We start from the raw sequence: 21,480 nt of genomic DNA on the forward strand, positions 1-21,480 counted from the left end.
TGGCGAAATGTCTGTCTTCTCTGCTCGACCGGTATTTTTGTGTAAAGTACATGTATGCTGTTTTATCGTAAGTCCTGTAAGCATGTGTAGAGCAATTGACCCTTCGCTAGAAATTAACACTTCAGTATGTATAAAGTGATCAATTTGATGATTAAATCAACTTGCCAAAGAAGACTGCATGCACCGGCATGCCTGCCATATAAAATCACATTAAAAACTAACCTTCTCTGCATGAGGGAAAAGTTTTTTTTATGGCTCAAGGATAAATAAAAAAATAAAAAATACCAGGCGGTCTTTAGATCTCCCCCCCCCCCTCCCTTTTCCGTTGCTATATCTTCTAATGTTTGACCTTACAAAGTCAATTCAGAAGAGTAGCCAGCATTTAGTTTCTTTCAAAAAAATGTTTTGTATGTCGTGCTCTAGTATATTGTCAACAATATTATTTAATAATGTATTGGTGCCGATCCGTTTTGTACCGACATGAAGTGACCTTTCAAAGCGGCATCATTTCTTGCTGGTTCATACTTAGTGTGTAGTCTACTTTCTCATTAAAAATAGTTTTCATTAGGCCGGATTCTACTCGATGTGGTCGTTGTGCGAATGCTGAAACCTTTAACTTTTATGGAAGCTAAATCTGCAATGTTTGAAATTTCCTACTGTACTTTTCATACAATTGTTTTTCTCCATTCCCTATTTTTACCCCTAACTTTCTTAAATGGAAAAATAGCCACTAATTTAAACTTTTCCTTAGTTTTTTTTTGCATGAATTTAAAATGCAACATACTGCTGTGAAATTGTGTGTGCATCATTAGTGAACTATGAATGTCAACGATTATGGGAATTTTTTTTTTTTTTTTGTGATGCCTCAGGTACCAACTGCAAAGTAAAAATAACATTATAATGCAACAATTATAAGTGTGTATTTAGTAATATTCAATTTTCTGTTGGAACCTCTTTTCCTTAATTCCTTAAATCTGACCTGGTCACGAGTAACATTGAACTTATAGATTGGTCTCTGTTGCATTCCTAAATCTATTTTACTTTTTGTCCTAAATTTGTGTTTTATATTTTGCACTTTTGTCCTAACTTTTGTACATTTTATTCCTACATTCGACATTCTTGTCCATAAGGGTACGCTGGACAGCATACAGATGTCAAAGAACAGAATTCGAAATCCTTGTAAACAGGTTCACATGAGGACAAACAAGAATGACCTTGCTGATTAATTCACGTCAGCAATGGTCAAAACTTCAAGATCTTCAAGATAGTGTTGCATTAAATATTCTCATTACTTTGCAAGTAATCACTGTTAAAGCCAGTTGATAAGTTTCTTTATCTTAGTTTTTAATTTCTTTTTCTTCACTGAATGAACGAGTATTCGGGACACAACAACTTATCAAACATTATCTCGTCATCGGAAATCTAGATGTGGTTGCAATGTGTCTTCGATGACATTCTTCCGCATAGATAATAATCATGTCTCTTGGTTATTGCCTTTTTGAAATGTAGTCAGGATAATTGGTATAAAAAAAAAATATCCCGGCTGTCATGAATTCAAAAATGAAGCCTAACCTTTTCAAAGTGAAATTTGTTACGGTGAGAGTAACCAAATACTAGCCTAGATACCTACTGGCCTCTACCATTAATATGTGAAGTAATTCCCTCTCCATCATGAAATGTAAATGTGTCTGCAGGATGTCACATTGAGACAGGACGAATTGAGTTTTATAGGAATTATGAGGCTATCCACAGGTCTCTTAACATTTAAGTCTGTAATTCGTAGTAGCTCGTTGCATCCTACGGTTATCTTCCACCCCCGGTTAGTTTCACTCTAGAAGAAGGAAATGATCAATGCTCTTTGGGAAGTCTGAGAAGATTTTAAGAAACATTTGTTTAAGATGTTTATACTTGTAAACAAAATATCAGATTGATTCTGTTCAAGTTTCTTTCATGAGTTAAATCAGTTACACTGCGACCATACTGACCAACCGATTTAAAGGTCTGCTGTATAGACCCTAACTATACACGCTATCATGGAAAAAGTTTCTTGAGGTTACGTATTAAATCGACCTGCTTTGGTTGTAAAATGACCTCTTTTTACCGATTACTGTAGCCTGACACGCCTACCACATATTTTTCTCTTGTATGAGGGTCTTTGTGTGAATGCTGTATGGTTAACTACACTGTAGACATGAACATATTTCCACACAGTGTTTACCCAAAGAGCCTAATGGTGTTAAGAAGCTATGCAGGCTAATTGTTAAGCCTAAGGTCAATTTATGACAGTGGCAGGTCGATTATGTAATCACAAAACTTTCCTAGCTATAGCGTGCTATAATTGGAGCCAATAAAGCAGATCTTTAAACTATGATTTAAATTTCTTAAGATATTGTGCAGTAGAGCTTAATGGCAAAGTGTAGGTTTCCTCTTCTGCTGTGAGATGTCATACCCAATTTTTGTGAAATTTCATAACCGCTTAATATGTACATGGAATCTCTTTCAAAAGTTACTTATATATTCGCAACATGAAAAATCATGCAAATTTCTCCAGCATTTTTCTCCCTTGGTTCGGTACAGCTTTGAAAAGAAAATTGTTGCAGTGTTTGCTCATTAAAGTGGTATTCCTCTTTATATTATACTACAATTGTGAAAGCATACTCATAGGCCAGGGGAATAAGGTATGTAAAGTTAAAATTTTATATGAGTTTACTCAAAGCTGGGCTGAAATGATAGATACTATAAGGGCAGTTTTCAGAGAAATGAACCTCTTATAGCCAAATGTTAACTGGGTAACAGCAAACACACACAGTGGCTGTTTCAACTAGGTACTATCAACATGATTAGGTGTCTCAAGTGAGTAACCTGTGTCTTAGACATTTCGTAAACTTGACTTTATACTAGTCAGCATCCCATAGTGGTATTAATGCAATCCTTCAGGGTACTGGGTCTAAAGTAGTTTAATTAGTTTCAAAGGTAGTTTCTTTGTTTCAGAAGAAGAGTCCATGTACTCGGTAGTAGTTGTCTGAAAGGTTATCATTATTTACAGTACCTTCAGATTTTAGCTGAAAATTGATTTATTAATGTAAATGTTTAAAATTATCTTCCTAAAAAGGTTTCAAATATTTTTGCTTTTTTGGCTCTGGCCCTCCCAAAGTCTCTATTCCTGGATATTGTACAGTATACAGTAGAATGTCTCATTTTTGGGAAAGTGAATTGTGTCAGTAAAGTTGCTTGTTTAAGTTTAAACATAAGTGTCCAGTAATGCCTTGTTATTCAAACTGTAGGTGAAGGGTTGCCAAAACATTACTAAGAAAGAAATTTGCTGATATTTGTGGGAGAAAAGTGGAGGAAACTTGAATCATATAAAAAACTTCTCATAAGTGAAGGGGGGGGTGGGATACCTCCTCCCTATAAACACCTTCCCAGGTAACAACATCTGCCACTGAAGGGGGGGGAGGGGTTGGCATGATTATCCAGGTGAAAATTGGGATTAAAATGCAAAAAAGGTTTGAGAAGCAGGGATACAGTAAATGGACACTTTTAAATATATGAGGTCAATTCATTGATAATATTTAGGTGTGCATAACTAACAGTAGGCCTCAGAGGACTTTTTTTTTTTATTGCATACTAATTAATCTTCTGTAATTTGGTAATGTACATTTGTTGACCTTTGAATTTAACTGAATATTTAGTTTCTTACTTTGACCATTCCCCCTTTTTTTCTTCTTTTTATCGTATCCAACAATTGTGTCCTACAGCATTCCGACTTCTAGCAGAATCAGGTAATGGTATTTGGTCTCTCCCTGCTGGTGCTTTGATGTGCTGTCTTTCACCCACTAGTCTCAATCCCTGTATGTTTATACATTGTCAGCATGCATAGATATTTACATAATCTATTAAATCTCTATTTATATCATTTATTTCCCGTCCTCATCGGGAATAACAAACTATTCTTACTCTTTCTCTCGTGCAGTGTTTATAACTGAAATGAGTTTAGACTAGAAATTATTGATGTTCCGCACATGGTTTATAAATGCAACTTGATAAATGCAACTTGGCATATTATACAAATTTTGTTTTGTATTAATATCAGTGATAAAATTAAAAACGTTGTTTTCTGTGCTGTGTGTTATATGAAATTATTTCATGTGTTATGGATATTGTTCAATGTCATTTGAATGGTACAGTATAGTCCAAGCTCATACAGTGGTCACAAAAACCAAAGAAGAAAACAGCAGACTGTTGTCACAAAAAAAAACTTGTGATGACTTCTAAAGTTGACTGTCATTCCCAGCCACCATACTAGTTCTCACCATCCCGCTATCCAAACCAAATATATATTGTAATCTCACTGATTTACATTAAATGTTGTTTTCTGTTCTGTGTGTATTATGAAATTATTTCATTTTTTATGGATATTGTTTATTGTCATTGGAATGGTACAGTAGTCCAGAAGAAAACAATAGACTGTTGTCAAAAAAATTTGTGATGACTTCTAAGGTTGACTGTCATTCCCAGCCACCATGTTAGTTCTCACCATCCCTCCATTCAAACCATATATATATATTGTAATCCTAAGACAATTCGACTGCAGGTTTCATGACCTTTGGCCTCCTCTTAGCTTCTGGTCTTTTTCTGTCACTATATGTTTAAGTAGTTTATGGTTTCATTTGATTAGAAATGAAATTTTGGATGTTATTTTCTAGCAGATTGCAACACATGTCAGCTATCCTTGAGAAGTGGTTCTGATTTATGTTATCTTTCACTGATGCTACGTATATAACATGAATAATTTAGTAACATGGTTCCTGGTTACATTTTACAATCTTGACTGGCTTATAATTCTATACTGTATGCCCATGTTTGCAGTATTGTTTTTACAGTCATACAATAGCATTGATGATTACGTACCTGTTATCATATAGCTTCTTCAGTTTTTTTACTTTTCTTCTCTCTCCATATTACCATGTTAGTTATTACAGAGCTGATTATAATATTGGCTGGTGTAGGTGACTGATGATCAGTGCATAATTGGTGGTGGTTCAAATTGGTTCCAGCCCCTCTTTATGATATATAATCCCATTAAATCCTAACTTTTATATCTTCCAAGTCTGTGTCACTAAATACTGGTTTACAGCTGCTACATTTACTACATCTAACAATAATGTGTGACCAGTATTTTATAGTCACACAGTAATGGTTGTTGTACAGTAATTCACAGGATTTACTCTTGTCACACTGTTTAGCTGCTACTTTTACTACATCTCATTATAATGTGTGACCAGTATTCTACAGTCACACAGTGACTGATTTTGTACAGTAATTCACAGGATTTACATTTGTCACACTGGGTAGCTGCTACATTTACTACATCTAACAATAATGTGTGACCAGTATTCTACAGTCACACAGTGACTGATTTTATACCATGTCATCGATAGCTTTCTATAGTTTCTGTCATATCTCCTAGAGCTCTCGTTAGTACTGCATTGTCTTGTAGTATAATAATGCTGCTTGCAATAGGTTGGTGTAGGTCAGACTGATGTTACAGTGGTGCTGGCTTGGTGAAAGTCCCTACATTTATGATGTCACAACCCTTATAATTTTATTTCTCCCTAGCCTTGGAATGATCATCTACAGGAGACCAAAAGCAATTTGCATTCATGTTTTAAATATATTGCAAAATTTCAACTTTTAATTTCTTTTACGATTGGATGAATAAAAGCTCACACAATGAGTGTAGTTTCCTTTAGGGAGTTAAACCATTTTTTTACATTTTCTTAACTTGTACAATATTCTGTTAAATTGAATTATATTGTAGTATTCTTTATGCACAAGGTTTGTACTGATCATTTGTAGTAATTGTAAAAGTCCTTTTTCCCCTTTTTTCCCTTTTTCCAAGTTTGGAGGAGAGGAAAGCTATATTTAAAGAAATAGTTGCTCGTAAATTGCCAGTACCTACAGTCTAGTACAGTACAGGGAATAATTTGTCCGGTATCACATCGCAAATTGCCATGCAAAATGAGCAAATTGCTGTACAAGTGTAAAGATGCATGTAGCAGCCTTTATTTTACAAAGGAACCATAGTATTTATAACGGACAAAGTTCATAGCCTTCAAAAGTGCTATATAGACAATTTGAACACTGACTTTAATATTGCCTGCAGTACTTTATAGTTTGGGTTCATTCCCAATGGAATTTCATATGCAAATGTGCGTTCTTATTTGCAAGGCAGCAAATGGTAAGTTCTGTGTTTGTGAGGTGTAAAAATCCCCCCAAATGTTCAAGTTCTGTACAGGCCTGAACAGTTGGATTTGTAGAAGTCACTATTATTCATGCCAGCTACTACCTGCTGTATTTATTCCTAGTGTACTGCACTACACCTTGGGTGAAGCGTATCTCAGTGGTTCTGATGGCATCATTGTACTTTGTGTTCATACTTACACTGATGTACTCAAGAACAAGGGGAAGTTGTACTTGAAATCCCTGCTCATTGCTGTTGTACTTCCTACTACAATAATGTCTGGTGGGTTGGTATCGCAGGATAGCGTTCTACTTGTCTCTACTAAAGTCTTTACCGAAATCGAACCCATTGGTACTCAATATTGTCTTTAATTTGTTTTAGTTTTCATCACGTAATCAGATAAAGGTTAACAAAGCCATTGGTAATGGAGCATGGTTAGTAAAAGTCTAATATAGTTGGAATTATGGTTCACACATTCTTGTTCCTTTAATAATTATTCCAGACAAGGGGAATTGTATTTAAAATCCCTGTTCATTGCTGTTGTATTTCCTACTACAATAAGTCTGGTAGATGGTATAGTAGGATAGGGTTCTACATAAAGAGTTGGAATTATGATTCACACATTCTTCTTCCCTTAATACTTGCCGACCATTCATAGTATAAAGTTTATTTGTGACAGTTTGAAATTTTGACCAGCTAGATGTCATAAATTAGAAACTCTATAGAGAATTAAATGGTACAGAGTGATTCCAACCACAAAACCCATTTGGACCCCTTCATCACCCCCCCCCCCGCCCCTCCCCATCTTTTCTACTCTCATTATACGCAGTTGTATTACCAAATACACAGGCAGAGAAGACCCTTCCTTACCCCTCCATGCACTCCCTTCTTGACAGTTTTCTTTATAAAGATGCTATAATTTTAGACATGCCACACGTAGAAACAGTGCTGAACTGTCAGTAATAATCATAAACCAGACTAGCAAAACTTGTTCTTCTGCTCCCCCCCACACAGTTTGGCAGATTCATATGAAAACTATCTTGGTTTTCTTGTTGTGTTCGATTTGTGCAGTATTCCTTTAAGTGAGGTTATTGTTCTTAAATGTTTTTGAGTGTGTTTTTTTTTTCATTTTTGTTTTGTTTTGTTTGTTTGTTTGTTTGTTTTGTTTGTTTGTTTGTAGATTTTATGACTAACATGCATGCAGCAGCTTATTTTGCTTTTTGCTTCTATTCATTCTTCTGCATCTATAGTATCTACCAAGTTTAGCACCCCCAAGCACACCAACCACTTACCGGCTGTGACCGAGCTAGGAGGTAGCTTTGAAAGAACCCTGCAGAAGGCCAAGAGCTTCTGTGTGGGTGATGGGAGGTTCGATGGTATGTTGCACCCTCACAGAGATCATTTTTATTTCATATATTCTCCTAGGATAATATTACTATCTGTAGGATGGATGTTTACAAGGTTTCTTGCGTGTCAGATTCAGTAAGAAAGTATTGGCCAATTTGAACTGATTTAAGTACTGTATTCTTGATATCAATGTACAGCTCTTAAATCACTTCTAGACCAATAGAAAATCCCCCAAAACACTACCTGCAAAGGTAACTTTCTTTGGGATTTTGGCCCTCAGGAATATTTTCTGCCGGGGAAATTTTCTCGTCAAAATTTCCTACTGGAAATATTTTCCCGCAGGGTTATATTTTTCCCACAGGCCAAAATCTTGAAGAAAATTTCCTGCGGGTTTTTTTATGAGAAAATTCATGGGATATCTTTTGCAAAGGTTTGAACTTTAAAAATTAGGATGCTTCGTAATGTTCTGTCTGCCAGTGGGAGGGGGGGGGGTGACTGATCAATCTTATTCTGGGGGCTCTAGGACTATCCCGCCCCCCACTCATAAGTATGAACGGATGTGCCCCTGTAAAGGGTACGAGATTGATCCATGAGACTATCCAGTATTAATAGATAACAAGTTTAATCGAGAGTTGGCGACTTAAATGTACTTTCACAGGGACTGACAGTAAACGTAGAGATAGACGTTTTCATACTGTGACATCTATTCAATGATAACGGACTCCTTTCCAGATACAATTTTTACAGCAAAAATAATGGACTGATATTTCAACATTTAAAGAATTAAACAGTCCAAATATGCAGGTAATTTTCTACTCACAAGGTTGATGCTGATTTTCTTTGCCTGTGTTTTCTGGTGAAAAATTTGGTTGGTTGGCAAGTGTTTTGCTGTGTTGAAAATGAAGGAGGTTGGGTAGGGGGACGGGAGGGGAGGGTAGAGGGGAGTGTCAATAGTGCATTCTGGTCCCACATTGAGATTTTGTTGTATAACAGAAAAAACAAAATGGTTTTCCTTTTGAATGTCTAACTCATAAAATAGTATCGACGTGTTTGTCTTTGTTGTAAATAATACCTTCTTGCAGTAATTTTTGCTGGCATATAGTTCATATGTGAAATGTAGTCTGTAGTATTTCATTATGCATGACTAGCTTTTGATGATTGCTTACTGTAATACAATTTATGTGTCTGGGCAGTGAAATTAATCTCTCACTGTATATCCCCATCTTCATTGTACATATACAGTACTGTATATCAAATTACTGTACTATGTGGGTAGATTCTTATATTATATTCAGTAAGGTGATATGTAGTCATATAATAAACATCTGATTGAATGTTTGGTCAGATTGTGTCAGGCATATTAGTTTCTTTGTTTGAGTTTTCATATTCCCTATATGTTGTTGCAATTTATGTATTAAATTTGTCAAGATCTGGTGGTAGGATCATATACAGTACTCCACTATGAAAGGAAAGGCAAAACTCGGAAAATGATTATAATATATAATATGTTACCAAAATTCCAGGATAAAATGACCATGTCAAATTCAGTCGTTTTGCATATATGGAAGAAATCAATTAAATTAAGATTAAATTTAAATTCTTTTCTGGTTTCTCTTTACACTGTTTTAGCAATTTACTGGTCAGCTTCCACCAGCATTGGTCACGATAAATGAACTTCAGTTGCAAGCACTGCACGGCCCCCCCCCTCCCCCTCCTCAATACATTTTTTAAATATTAGTTGGCCACGTTACGTGAAACAAACTGTGTGTTGTCGTTTGATAAATAACATATACTGCCCCCCCCCCCCTCCTCCAAGAATGATGTCCTGGATTATTTAAAATCAAAACTTCCATCGTTGCCTTAACCAACCATACTGTTAGCATTATTATGTACCATATATGATATATGCAAGCCTAAAACAGGATACAGTTACAGCACAGGTGCAGTACTAACCGATAGTAAAAAGAATGAAGCCCAGCTTGGCACAAGAATATTAAGGCAGTGCAACTTAACAGTCCACATTTATGATAAACATAACAACCTTTGGTATTCTTTGGCACAAAGATATGTTCATGAAATTTTGTCACAATGTTTGCTGACATCTGAAATAAGTACAGTTAGAACAGCTGCCTTGTCAACCTTTTGTTAAGTCTAATGAATTATAGTTAAACTTTTGTTTGAAAACTCTTCAGATGGAACCAGCGCCCTTTTATCTCCCCTCTCGCCTTCGATGGACGAGGAACACTTTGTTCTGCCCGATGACTCGACAGACACTGCATCGTTGAGGAAGACGGCAAGCTGGCTGGATACAACAGAGGTGAGAAATGACTAATAACTTAATTGATTAAATGTTTGGTTCTTGATCTTGTTAATGAATCAATGGACTTGGTATTATCTGAGAAGAGATCTCTTGAATCATACTGTATTTTAGGAGTTTTCAAGTCAAACGTATTGTTTTAAGCACCTTAACTTGTGTTTTGTAAAGCTTTCATTTGGCCAAACTGCACAAGTGGAACCTTGTACTAGTCAATCACCCAGCATGTCTGTATGCAGGTTCATACGGCATCTTTACATGTTTGTTCTAGTCAATCGCCAAGCGTGACTGTATACAGGTTCATATGGCATCTTTGCATGTTTGTGCTAGTCAATCACCCAGCCTGTCTGTATGCAGGTTCATAGGGCATCTTTGCAAGTTTGAACTAGTCAATCACCCAGCGTGTCTGTATGCAAGTTCATATGGCATCTTCTCATGCTTGTACTAGTCAATCACCCAGTGTGTCTGTATGCAAGTTCATATGGCATCTTCTCATGCTTGTACTAGTCAATCACCCAGTGTGTCTGTATGGAGGTTCATACGGCATCGTTGCATCTTTGTACTAGTCAATCATCCAGAGTGTCTGTATGCAGGTTCATACAGCATGTTTGTATTAGTCAATCACCCAGCATGTCTGTATGCAGGTTCATACAGCATGTTTGCATGTTTGTACTAGTCAATCACCCAGCGTGTCTGTATGCAGGTTCATACAGCATCTTTGCAAGTTTGAACTAGTCAATCACCCAGCGTGTCTGTATGCAAGTTCATATGGCATCTTCTCATGCTTGTACTAGTCAATCACCCAGTGTGTCTGTATGGAGGTTCATACGGCATCGTTGCATCTTTGTACTAGTCAATCATCCAGAGTGTCTGTATGCAGGTTCATACAGCATGTTTGTATTAGTCAATCACCCAGCATGTCTGTATGCAGGTTCATACAGCATGTTTGCATGTTTGTACTAGTCAATCACCCAGCGTGTCTGTATGCAGGTTCATACAGCATCTTTGCATGTTTGAACTAGTCAATCACCAAGTGAGTCTGTATGCAGGTTCATACGGCATCTTTGCATGTTTGTACTAGTCAATCATCCAGCATGTCTGTATACAGGTTCATACAGCATGTTTGTACTAGTCAATCACCAAGTGAGTCTGTATGCAGGTTCATACGGCATCTTTGCATGTTTGTACTAGTCAATCATCCAGCATGTCTGGTTCATACAGCATGTTTGTACTAGTCAATCACCAAGTGAGTCTGTATGCAGGTTCATATGGCATCTTTGCATGTTTGTACTAGTCAATCACCCAGTGTGTCTGTATGCAGGTTGATATGGCATCTTTGCATGTTTGTGCTAGTCAATCACCAAGTGAGTCTGTATGCAGGTTCATACGGCATCTTTGCATGTTTGTACTAGTCAATCACCCAGCGTGTCTGTATGCAGGTTGATATGGCATCTTTGCATGTTTGTGCTAGTCAATCATCCAGAGTGTCTGTATACAGGTTCATACAGCATCTTTGCATGTTTGTACTAGTCAATCACCCAGCGTGTCTGTATGCAGGTTCATACAGCATCTTTGCATGTTTGTGCTAGTCAATCATCCAGACTGTCTGTATACAGGTTCATGCAGCATCTTTGCATGTTGTCAGTACTTTCACTTGCTCGTGTTATTTTTATTCAGTGATCTGTAAACAGTACCTACTACTACATTAGGACCAATATGAGAGCTCACTCTATAGAAACGCTGGAAACATCAGCACAGTATGTAATAATAATTTATCTCAAATAATTATGTAACTAAATTAAACAGAAAGTAAATTACATGAAAATTGCTGTGATAAATGTAAATACTACCTTATTCCCTGTCATCGCACAGCATGACGGCCCAAAGGTATATTTCAGAAGTATATTAATACATGCTTCTAAATTAGTCAAAAACATATATATTCGATATCCACATTGTATTGTTTGCTTTGATGTTGGAATTACATACTCATATATGTACCACCATTTGGTTAAAAAGAAAAGATGTTTTATCTCTTCAATCAGGTTGATCATGCGTTAGAATGAATTTCTGTCAGTAAGAAAAAATGAGTATAAACTATAAACTGTATCGTACAACATGTGAGAGTTTTCTGGTTAAGTGGTTTTAAGGCAGTGGACTTGTGATCTAAGGATTGCAGGTTCGAGTCCAGGCCAGATAATTGCGTTATGTCCTTGGGCAATGCACTTTATCTCCATTGCCTCTCGTCACCCTGCAGGTGTATAAATGGGGACCTGTGAGGTAAATTTTCAGTTGGGCCCTATTTAGCTGCTGCCATGTGGAGGGATTGTCTGTATATTTGAAATATTATTGTTGACTAAGGTAATATTGTGATGCCCCTTGAGCACAGTTATCAGTGGATATGTCTGCGCTTTATAAATCCTCAATATTGTTAGTATTATTATAAGATAGAAAACCCAGGAACCTGCTACATAATCAAGCAGCAATGAATGTGAAGCTATGTTTATATAATGGTTATCTGAACTCTATACTCTTTGACTATCAAACTTCATCCTCCATCCATGCCTTAATTCTTGAGAGGGCCTCTGTACTCATGTTTAATCTTGTCTTTCTGTTTGTCTGATCTCATGTGTTAGCTATTAGAGTTGTACGCTGGACAGGAAGATGCAGAAATTGTCGAACAGCTCAAGGCTTGTACCTCCCTCAGTGAACAAGCGGACATGGTCCACTACCTCTTTGAGTCAAAGTAAGCATATCACTGGTTTATATATCCACGTTTAAAGCTCTTCAGTGAACAAGCGAACATGGTCCACTACTGTACCTCTTTGAGTCAAAGTAAGCATATCACTGGTTGATATATCCACGTATATAGCTCTTCAGTGAACAAGTGTACATGGTCGAAGTAAGCAATTACTGGTTTATATAGCCACATTTACCGTTCCTCAGTGAACAAGCAGATATGGTCCACTCTTATCTCAAATTTGGTGTATATATTACCTGATAGAAGATTTGCTGGTTACAGTATGTGCTAGTATTTGTGATTTCTGGCCTTTAATTTCTATTAGCTTTATATGTTTTATCTTGGCTTTCTTCATCTATAAATTATTCTTCCAATTTCTTGATCGCAGATTAATATTAAAAGTGTGTCAGTTTTTCCCCCTTCTTTTTATTCAGAGGAAGCCATTAGTTTGTTTGATTTCTTCCTGTAATGGAGGGGTAGATATATTGTAAGCAAACCAATGTCTGTGAAAAACAGTTTATGCAGTACATTTCTTTTGAAAGTTTCCACATTATCTACATATCATGCTTTTATGTTTTAACTTATTGCAATTATTAACAGGGGCCTGGATTGGAATACCAACATTAATGAAACCTCCGAGGTTACAGTCAAAAATTTAATGGAAGAGCTTTACTACAAAGTGAGTATGACTCATTAATGTCATAGATTTTGATCAACGTTGTTAATATTCTGTAATTTTTTTGGGTTTCTAGCAGATTATTTCCCGTTTGTCTTTATTAAGTACTAAATGGTGTTTTTAGCCTTCCAGAATATTTTCAAATAGCTAATTGATCCGTGTTCAATGTAACAATGTTCAGCCACTTAATTGCAATTACACTGTCGCAACAAATTTGTTTAGCGTTAATACATTTTATCTGTAGGAATGAGGACAATTTCGCTGCAGGCCTGGGAAGATGGGTGTAAGTTGAGGGTTTCCAAATTGTTCTTTCGTAAGTTCAAAACTACTATTTGTAATATGTCACAGGAAATTTACAATTTTTCACTTATTCACGAAAATGAGAGACAAACTACGCGAAAGGAACTGTTTGCAAGTGATCCTTTCGAAAGTGTCTTTTGAAGGGAAATTCAGAGTATTGTTACCATGGTAACAGTGATATTTTTCATTTCTCTGATAGAGTGCCAAACACAGAACCTGGTCTTTGGTCAGACATGCGGCCGGAATACTTCAAAAGAGAGTCGAACATTTGGCACAGAGTGTGACTGATCTTCTGGTCAGACAGAAACAAGTCTCTGTAGGGTTACCCCCGGAGCCCAGGGAGCAGATCATCACTGCTCCTCTGCCTCCCAATGAGCTGGAGAAGGTCATCTATAACAGCTGCGGAGATGACAGAAGCTGTGCAGTATTAACGCAGGTATGACCGACATCCACCTGATCTCTCTTGGATCAGATGATGTTGTTTAAACTGTTAACAACTCTGATATCAGTCGATTAAGACTGCGATGAAACTGATGGTTCTGTCCATCTTTTCCTCTTTACATTAGATCGTGGGGTGCAGTAGCTTTAACCTGTTTGTAACATGTGTTGATTACTGCATTACAAGTAGACTTACTGTACCTTTGACTTTTCAAAACTGACTGCTTCTTAATACCATATACCCCTTCTTTATGCCCGCCCCTCTTATCTCACTTGCTCTAAACATGCAATCCTTGTTATCTATCTCCTTACGGTCATCATAAATTCTTTGCAATCCCTTCACATTCATATCAAAAATTCTTGTCCTGCCACGGTCTTGTTCTTAAATTTAAGGTCCTTATCAGGCCCCTCATGGGCTTCCCCCCTCCTCGCTCATCTCGATTGTTCTTCTCTCTCTCTTCCCTCTTTTTCAAAGATTAAACCTGATTATGCATCATCTGCCTCTTACCAGATTTCCTTCTGTATGCCTCTCTTCCTCCCAGAGTAGACATCCTTGTCATAAACACTTGTTTCCTTTATAAACACACATCCCTTGATAACCTAACAGACAGTCCATCTGTCCTACCATGCTCCTTCTCTTGAAAGGTCCTAATCAAGTCCCTCTCAGGCTTCCCCTTACCTCCAAATCTTGATTCTCTTTTTCTGTTAACAGGGATTCTTCACAAACCCCTCACTCACATTTATATCCTACCCCAAACCTGGCCCTGTCCTTTCCCCTCTCCCTCTATTGAAAGGAATCCTTGTCAGATGTACCCCTCTCAGCTCACTTCCCTCCCACAACTCTTTAGTGACCCCCTTCTCCCCAGCCCCCCCTCCCTTAAAAGAGTTCCTCATTCTGCCTTCCTCCTCTCAAACAGAGCTCCTTGTTACCCCATCCCTGCTCTTTCCCCATTGACAGGAATGCTGGTCTAACATTCCACTGCTAATGAAGTGAAAGTTGAGTTCCTCAATCTGCCCACCTCCTCTCAAAACTGAGTTCCTTGTTTGCCCCACTCCCTGCTCTCTCTCCCCCCATTGACAGGAATACTGGTCTTCCATTCCACTGCTAATGAAAGTGAAAGTTTATGCTAGTCAACAAGATATGAGTTTTCTTGGTATTGATTTTTTTTCGAGAAAAAAAAATCTCCATGACCTTTTACACATATGCTAAATTTCCTTGTTCTGTATCGTTTGATTTATTGTGATGTAAGAAAGAAAAGGGTCTGTTTAAACAGATTGTTGAAACCAAATATCACTGATGCAATCATTATCAACTTAAAATAAATATAAAAATGTGTGTCAAACATGAAATCCATTACCTTTAATGTATATATGCTAAAAAAAATTATCCTGCATAGTTTGTTAATATTGTGACATACAGTAAGAGAGAAAATTGTACGTTTAAAGCGGGTTTGCTGAAACCAAATATCAACGTGAAAATCATTTGAACATATTAAAGCCAAAACATTAACTTGAAGATTATACCTTTCAGTCTGGGATCTGCATATTAGTATATGACTTTCCAATATCAAATTTCAGACATCTTCCAAATACTTCTCCAATACAATGCCTTTTAAGATTTTATCTTTCTCAATAAGATTACAAACAGTTCCCAGGGCACTTGCGGAAACTTAAAGTGACTTATATGGCTCAAATTCCTCGAAGAGAGAGAATAAAGTGTTAAGAAATTGCTTATCTACTGCAACATGTGAAATTTGTGTATAACATCTGCCTGTAAAGGATGTTAAAGTTGATGTTTTAGTCTTGTATGAGGCCAAGGCCCCCCCTCACCTGACTTTACAGCTTAACCCCTGGTCATTGATAACTTGTCACACCCACACAGCAAAGTGTGCACCATTCAAACAATCTCTCCTGGGGCACTACAATGCACCACATCTACATGTCCCCTGGGGGACTTCACGTAGGGTGCAGCCACAAACCGGCGCACGCAACTAAATTTAAAAGTTACCTCGCAAGTCCTCATTTATACACCTGGGTGAAGAGAGGCAATTAAGATAAAGTGCCTTGCCCAAGGACACAATGTAACTTTCTGGCCAGGACTCGAACCTGCAGGACTCGAACCTGCAAACCACTGCCTTAACCACTTGACCACATCCTGTTAGGATTGAAACTTGGGGATCTGTAACTTACTCCAGAGTTACAGGGTAGTAGACATTTTTGGACACTGTCACAGATAGAAGAAATTAATAGAATTGTTGACATCTGCCTTCCTTCATCATACTGGTGTTAATTCTCTAGAAGAAATAAAAGCACATTTATCAGGTTAAGCCATGTTTCAACTGTATATTCTCTGTCTGAAATTGTATTTTGAACTTCTACAGGCTTTTTCCCCCTGTCAGGCAACCTAGGAGTGACAATTCTGCCCCGCTATCCCTCGCTAAACAGGGGTAATGCCAGCACTTAAGGGCTTGACCCCTGACCTTCCGGCCAACCCTGTTCTTTGCTCAATCCATGTACGGTGAGACTTGTGTGGGCCTTTGCTTCAACCTATGTTTTTTCTGGTGATCTAGAATAATGTTTAATAGTTGAGAGTCCCTGAAGTTACTCATTGGCTGATAACACATGTTATCCTGTTTGTCTTTGCTCTTACACCCAGGAACTTCTTATATATCTGTCTCTCTTCATTCGGACTGAGCCTCACCTCTTCACCCAAATGTTCCGTCTCAGGGTGGGTCTCATCATGCAGGTTATGACCTCTGAACTTGCCAGAGCCATGAACTGTGATGGTAAGAAAATATTTTTTTTTAATTTGTCTTAGTTAATGTCTTCTTGTCATAGTGTGCAGTCGCCTGTCAATATTCCTATTTGCTGCAGGCATTTTATGGTGCACTTTGAGATTTCTCTGTACGGTAGTTAGGGATTCCATTTTTTTTTAATACTTTTTGTTGTTTGCTTTCAAATAAAGTAAAGCAAGTGCATTGATCCATACTGAGCTGTTGCTCTCATCCAGAATGGTGAAATCGGCTTGTAAATAGGCCTAATAATCATTAGCAACTTGAAGCCAGAGGGAGAATAACCGAGAACTACCAGCCTTTACTCATCAAGCCAACCCCCCCCCCCCTGAGAAAAAAATGTTTCTGCTCATTGATTAGTTTCGTTTGAGAGATCAATGTTCTTTCACTCTTACAATAAAAGTGAAATTACAAATACTTTGCTGTTTTTTTTAATCATTTTCTACTTGTGTGCCAACAACTAATAAGTTTTTACATGTTACAACTGTACAGTAGTTTTTTCACTTTTCCAAAGTGTCAACCTATTCTAACTTTTTTCTCAAAATTTCCAATTCAAAAGATATTTTTTTATGGACTATGTGGGACACCTCCGAAATTCAACGTCATCAAGTTTTGTTTCTTTCTTTCTGTATAATACTTGTTTTAGCTGAAGATGCCTATGAACAGCTGGTCACTCTTAGCCCTTATGAATTGAAAGAACTCCTACATCACATACTCAGTGGCCGGGAGTTTGGAGTCTCAATTAGTAAGTCTTTTGGTCAGCTTTTCAAGTTTAGGCAGAGAAAAACTCTCTACCTGAAAAAAAGAAAGATAGAGAAAAGCAATCAGGTTGTGATTCACAACCTTTATTATCAATTGGAAAATTGTATGATGACTGTAATTGCCTCTAAGCAAAATGGTTAAAGTCATAACTTGGAGAAAAACTTGCTGATAACTTCAATGTTTATAATTAAGGTTGACCTGATCGCTGGAAATTGTCTTCGTCTGTCAGTACTTAATAAGATAAAAGTCACTTAATTTATACACATCTAAATCTCCAAAAGAAAATGAGGAAGTTTCAGAATAAATTCTCGTAGCCATCTCTGTAGTTGTACTGAATGGTACGTACAAATAAGATACACCATTGTGTCTGTATATTGCCTGACCGGAAAGTTACAAAGTGCACATGTTAAGACAAAGTCTATATGGAAGAATATTCATTTTGTAAGAAAGTATCTTTTGTAAAAGTTTACTGAACAAAGTCTAAAAAAAAATGCTTGCAAAAAAATAAACATCTGTTGAAACATACTGCTCAAAATCTCTTATTCACTGCTGGTTGTTCAACATGTATGGTTCAAATTCTATCGCACAAAATGGTTCAATGTCTATTGCACAAAAATATATGGTTCAAATTCTATTGCACAAAATATATGGTTCACATTCTAATGCACAAAATATATGGTTCAAACGTCTCTTGTACAAAATATATGATGGTTCAAATTCTATCGCATTAAATATATGGTTCACATTCTAATGCAAAAACTATATAGTTCAAAGTCTATTGCACAAAATATATGTTTCAAATTCTGTTGCACAAAATACATGGTTCAAAGTCTATTGCACAAACGATATGGTTCAAAAGTCTATTGTACAAAATATATGGTTCAAAGTCTACTGTACATATTATGTTTAAATAGTACAGCCAAATACTGTACAGAAGATATGGTTAAAAGCAACTTTTTCAAATGCATCATTAATAGTCTATTGTTCACAAAGTTACTATGAAACGTTCTGTGCAAAATATGTATTCAAATTCTACCAAAATACATGGTTTGGACTCAAAGTAAACTGTACAAAATCTAGTCCGGTGTCAACGTTATGTTAAGTTTATCTTTTAGGCAGAACGTATCTACTTTTATATCTATTCATTCTTCTCCTGGCAAAGTTGATATTTATCAAAAGTTGATATCATGTTTCCTCTCAGAGCTGCAATTTTTTTTCCCCCCAATAAATGAAAAGTTAGATTTATTTTTTTTTATCTTTTGGACATGATAATTGATGAAAAAGTTTATTTTATTCCTTTAAATGCTTTCAGTATATGAACATCTCTTATTACTCGATGGAGCCATCGAGCTAATTTCCATTTATACTTATCTTATTTGATTTTACACTCCATTGAGATGGAGATGGCTGGAGTTAATAGGATGCTGTTTATCTTGGTTGTAATCTGCTGATCAGGTACCCCTTTAAAGTAAGACACTTAAAATTTCATGTTATGTTCGCAGCTAGTGACAGTGTCAGTCAAAAACTTGCAATTTAGTCTATAAAAGGAAAATATTTTGACAGAAATTAAGAGTTGACTGGCTTTTTTTTTCAAGTTAGTTAACATTTAAACATTTGAATATTAAGCTGTCACTGTTATCAATACCATGTGGATGAAATATGTGATACACTACTAACTAGTTAGTAATAAATGAGACAAATAATAATTAGTTAACTACAGTAACAAATAATACCAATCAGTCAGGAAAATTATTTTGTTGTGATACGAAGCAGCTGTAAGCATATTCATGAAGCTTGCAGCAAAACTATTTAATTGTTTGCAATTTGGACGACCATGTCTGATGAGAAAATGTGAAGATTGCTCCTGGAATATGGTCAAGCATCGTTTGGACCTGCTACCTATTCAATCACCAAAGTGTTAAATCTGATAAAATATGCAATCATTAATTATTTCATACTTATCTTTGGAAGAAAAAGGGGAAAAAAAGGGATCAGAGATCAACTCTGATCACTTACAGTCAAGTTGTGAGTAAAACTGGCAGTTTCATGTGTGTGATGAGACTATTATATCCTGCCAGTAGTACCATCAACCAGATTATATCAGCAAATAAATGCGAAAGGCTAAGACCTTAAATCGTTTCCATAAATTACAAATACCAACGATCCGCAGTCTACAGATGCAGAACTACCGATATAATAGTTACAGAAGGACCGGCAAAATGTCGGCATGTAGCTTTAAGCGAATCGCTTTGCAGCGCTCTCTATACAATGAGGCGATCGTTTATATCGTAGCATAAACAGGATACAATGTCTGCATGGTCTGTTTATGTTTTGTTGGATCTCTCCAGAAGTGTTTGTGTAAACAGAAAAAAAAAGACCAAAAGGGAGAGAAGTGAGTACGTCCATAGCGACAAGACTTTTCTTCTCTTTGTATTTTTAATGACAGGACATTTTCTTATTATGGCCAGACAGTTTCATGACAACAAGTGCGATATACACGCTCCATCATTCTCATGCAGTGAGCAAAATACCACCGAAAAGGTTGTTGCCTTTTCCAGATGGATATTCTCATGTACTGGCTGGAGAAATTTGTTTTTAATCGGTGGTTCACCTTTTGAGACAGCCCGCCTCATTTCATTCATTTAAGACTGAAGTGTTAGATTGATAGTGTCCTTCCCAAGCTTAATGTGCACCATTTTTAGCCCCCGCAGTGCGTGGCTAAAAGGTCAACAGTATTTGAGACCTCTCAGCTTCAGTGTAAAAATGAGAGATAGGGAGGGTATACTTGATGCATAGCGTGTCTTCCCTGTTATGAGAACCTTGTTGTTTCTGGTGAAGATCAGAGGTCGGCAGAGGTCAACATAGTTCCCCATGTGAGGGGTTATGAAAATAGTATTCCATGCATAGCACATTGCTTCTATAATATGCAATACTTGTTCAACTATTGATGGTGTTCAAACATCGAGTGCATTCATCAGAATTAATTGACAATCTTAATTGTGAGCACAATATCTCAACAAGTCACATAATATCATACAACACATAGCTTAACTATAATGAGAACAAGAACCTTGAAAGTGGTTTTGATCTAGTCTCAGAAATGATGTACGAGTTTTTAATACAAACTGTATACCGATCCAGTTTTGGAAGGTTGTAAATGTCAGTTGTGTAAGGGGGCGGATCCAAAGATTCTACAAGGAGGGCGTGTGGACCTGGGGTTGATTAAGCCAACTCCCATGTTAGGGGCCCTCCTTCAGCCAGCAAAAGTTAACATTTTAGACAGGAAATGGTGCAGTCTGAGTCATATTTAGGCTAAAAAACTATTATGTCTATAATTAGATCTATAACCACGATTGTTTTGCTGATAGCAATTTGTTTGCAGGGTTTAAAATGTTGGGGGGTGGGGGGAGGGTGTGCATGGTGTACATTCCACATTGCCCTGTATCCATGTGCGTGTGTCATCAATGCATTAAACTTACAATAAAGTTTGTGCTCATTTGTTGAAGCAGCAAGATGTAGCCGTTGTGAACGGAATCTGCTGCTGTAAGTCTTTGTAGGGTAATTAGGGCAATAATAATCCTTGATTGCTTCCTTGGACACATACACAATTGGATAGATATGCATCTATTGCATGTTAATACATATATACTCACTACATTATTTCCAATATAAGGCTTTTTTTGACAACTTTTTCATAGCAGATTTTGAAATCCCTGTTCTGGTGTAGTTCAACTTTTTTTCTCATTTGTGCTCCTATGATGAGTTTTTTTTTTTTTTTTTTTTTTTTAATTTGCGCATTTGCTGCTGATTGTATTTGACACACGTGTATTAATGTTATGAACAAATCACAGAAAGTATTCCCACGTG

The 21,480-nt window shown here is 36.8% G+C and overlaps 1 protein-coding gene across 9 annotated transcripts in view; it reads left to right on the top strand.

Moving 5' to 3' along the window:
* Positions 1–21,480, top strand: part of LOC139979511 (probable phosphorylase b kinase regulatory subunit alpha) — a 50,893-nt gene that overhangs the window by 19,534 nt on the left and 9,879 nt on the right. For 5 of the 9 annotated variants that reach the window (XR_011797184.1, XM_071990386.1, XM_071990385.1 and 2 more), the window contains 8 exons: positions 3,759–3,782; positions 7,495–7,620; positions 9,784–9,908; positions 12,542–12,651; positions 13,246–13,324; positions 13,821–14,057; positions 16,716–16,845; positions 17,498–17,596. Coding sequence is in view for 8 of the 9 variants with exons in the window: in XM_071990386.1 (XP_071846487.1) it covers positions 3,759–3,782; positions 7,495–7,620; positions 9,784–9,908; positions 12,542–12,651; positions 13,246–13,324; positions 13,821–14,057; positions 16,716–16,845; positions 17,498–17,596 (930 nt within the window). In the remaining variant the exon portion in view is untranslated. The remainder of the gene's footprint in view (positions 1–3,758; positions 3,783–7,494; positions 7,621–9,783; positions 9,909–12,541; positions 12,652–13,245; positions 13,325–13,820; positions 14,058–16,715; positions 16,846–17,497; positions 17,597–21,480) is intronic. The other 4 variants (XM_071990391.1, XM_071990392.1, XM_071990390.1 and 1 more) reach the window with 3 other exon arrangements.

This window comes from Apostichopus japonicus, chromosome 14 (assembly GCF_037975245.1).
Source record: "Apostichopus japonicus isolate 1M-3 chromosome 14, ASM3797524v1, whole genome shotgun sequence".
NCBI lineage: Eukaryota > Metazoa > Echinodermata > Holothuroidea > Aspidochirotida > Stichopodidae > Apostichopus > Apostichopus japonicus.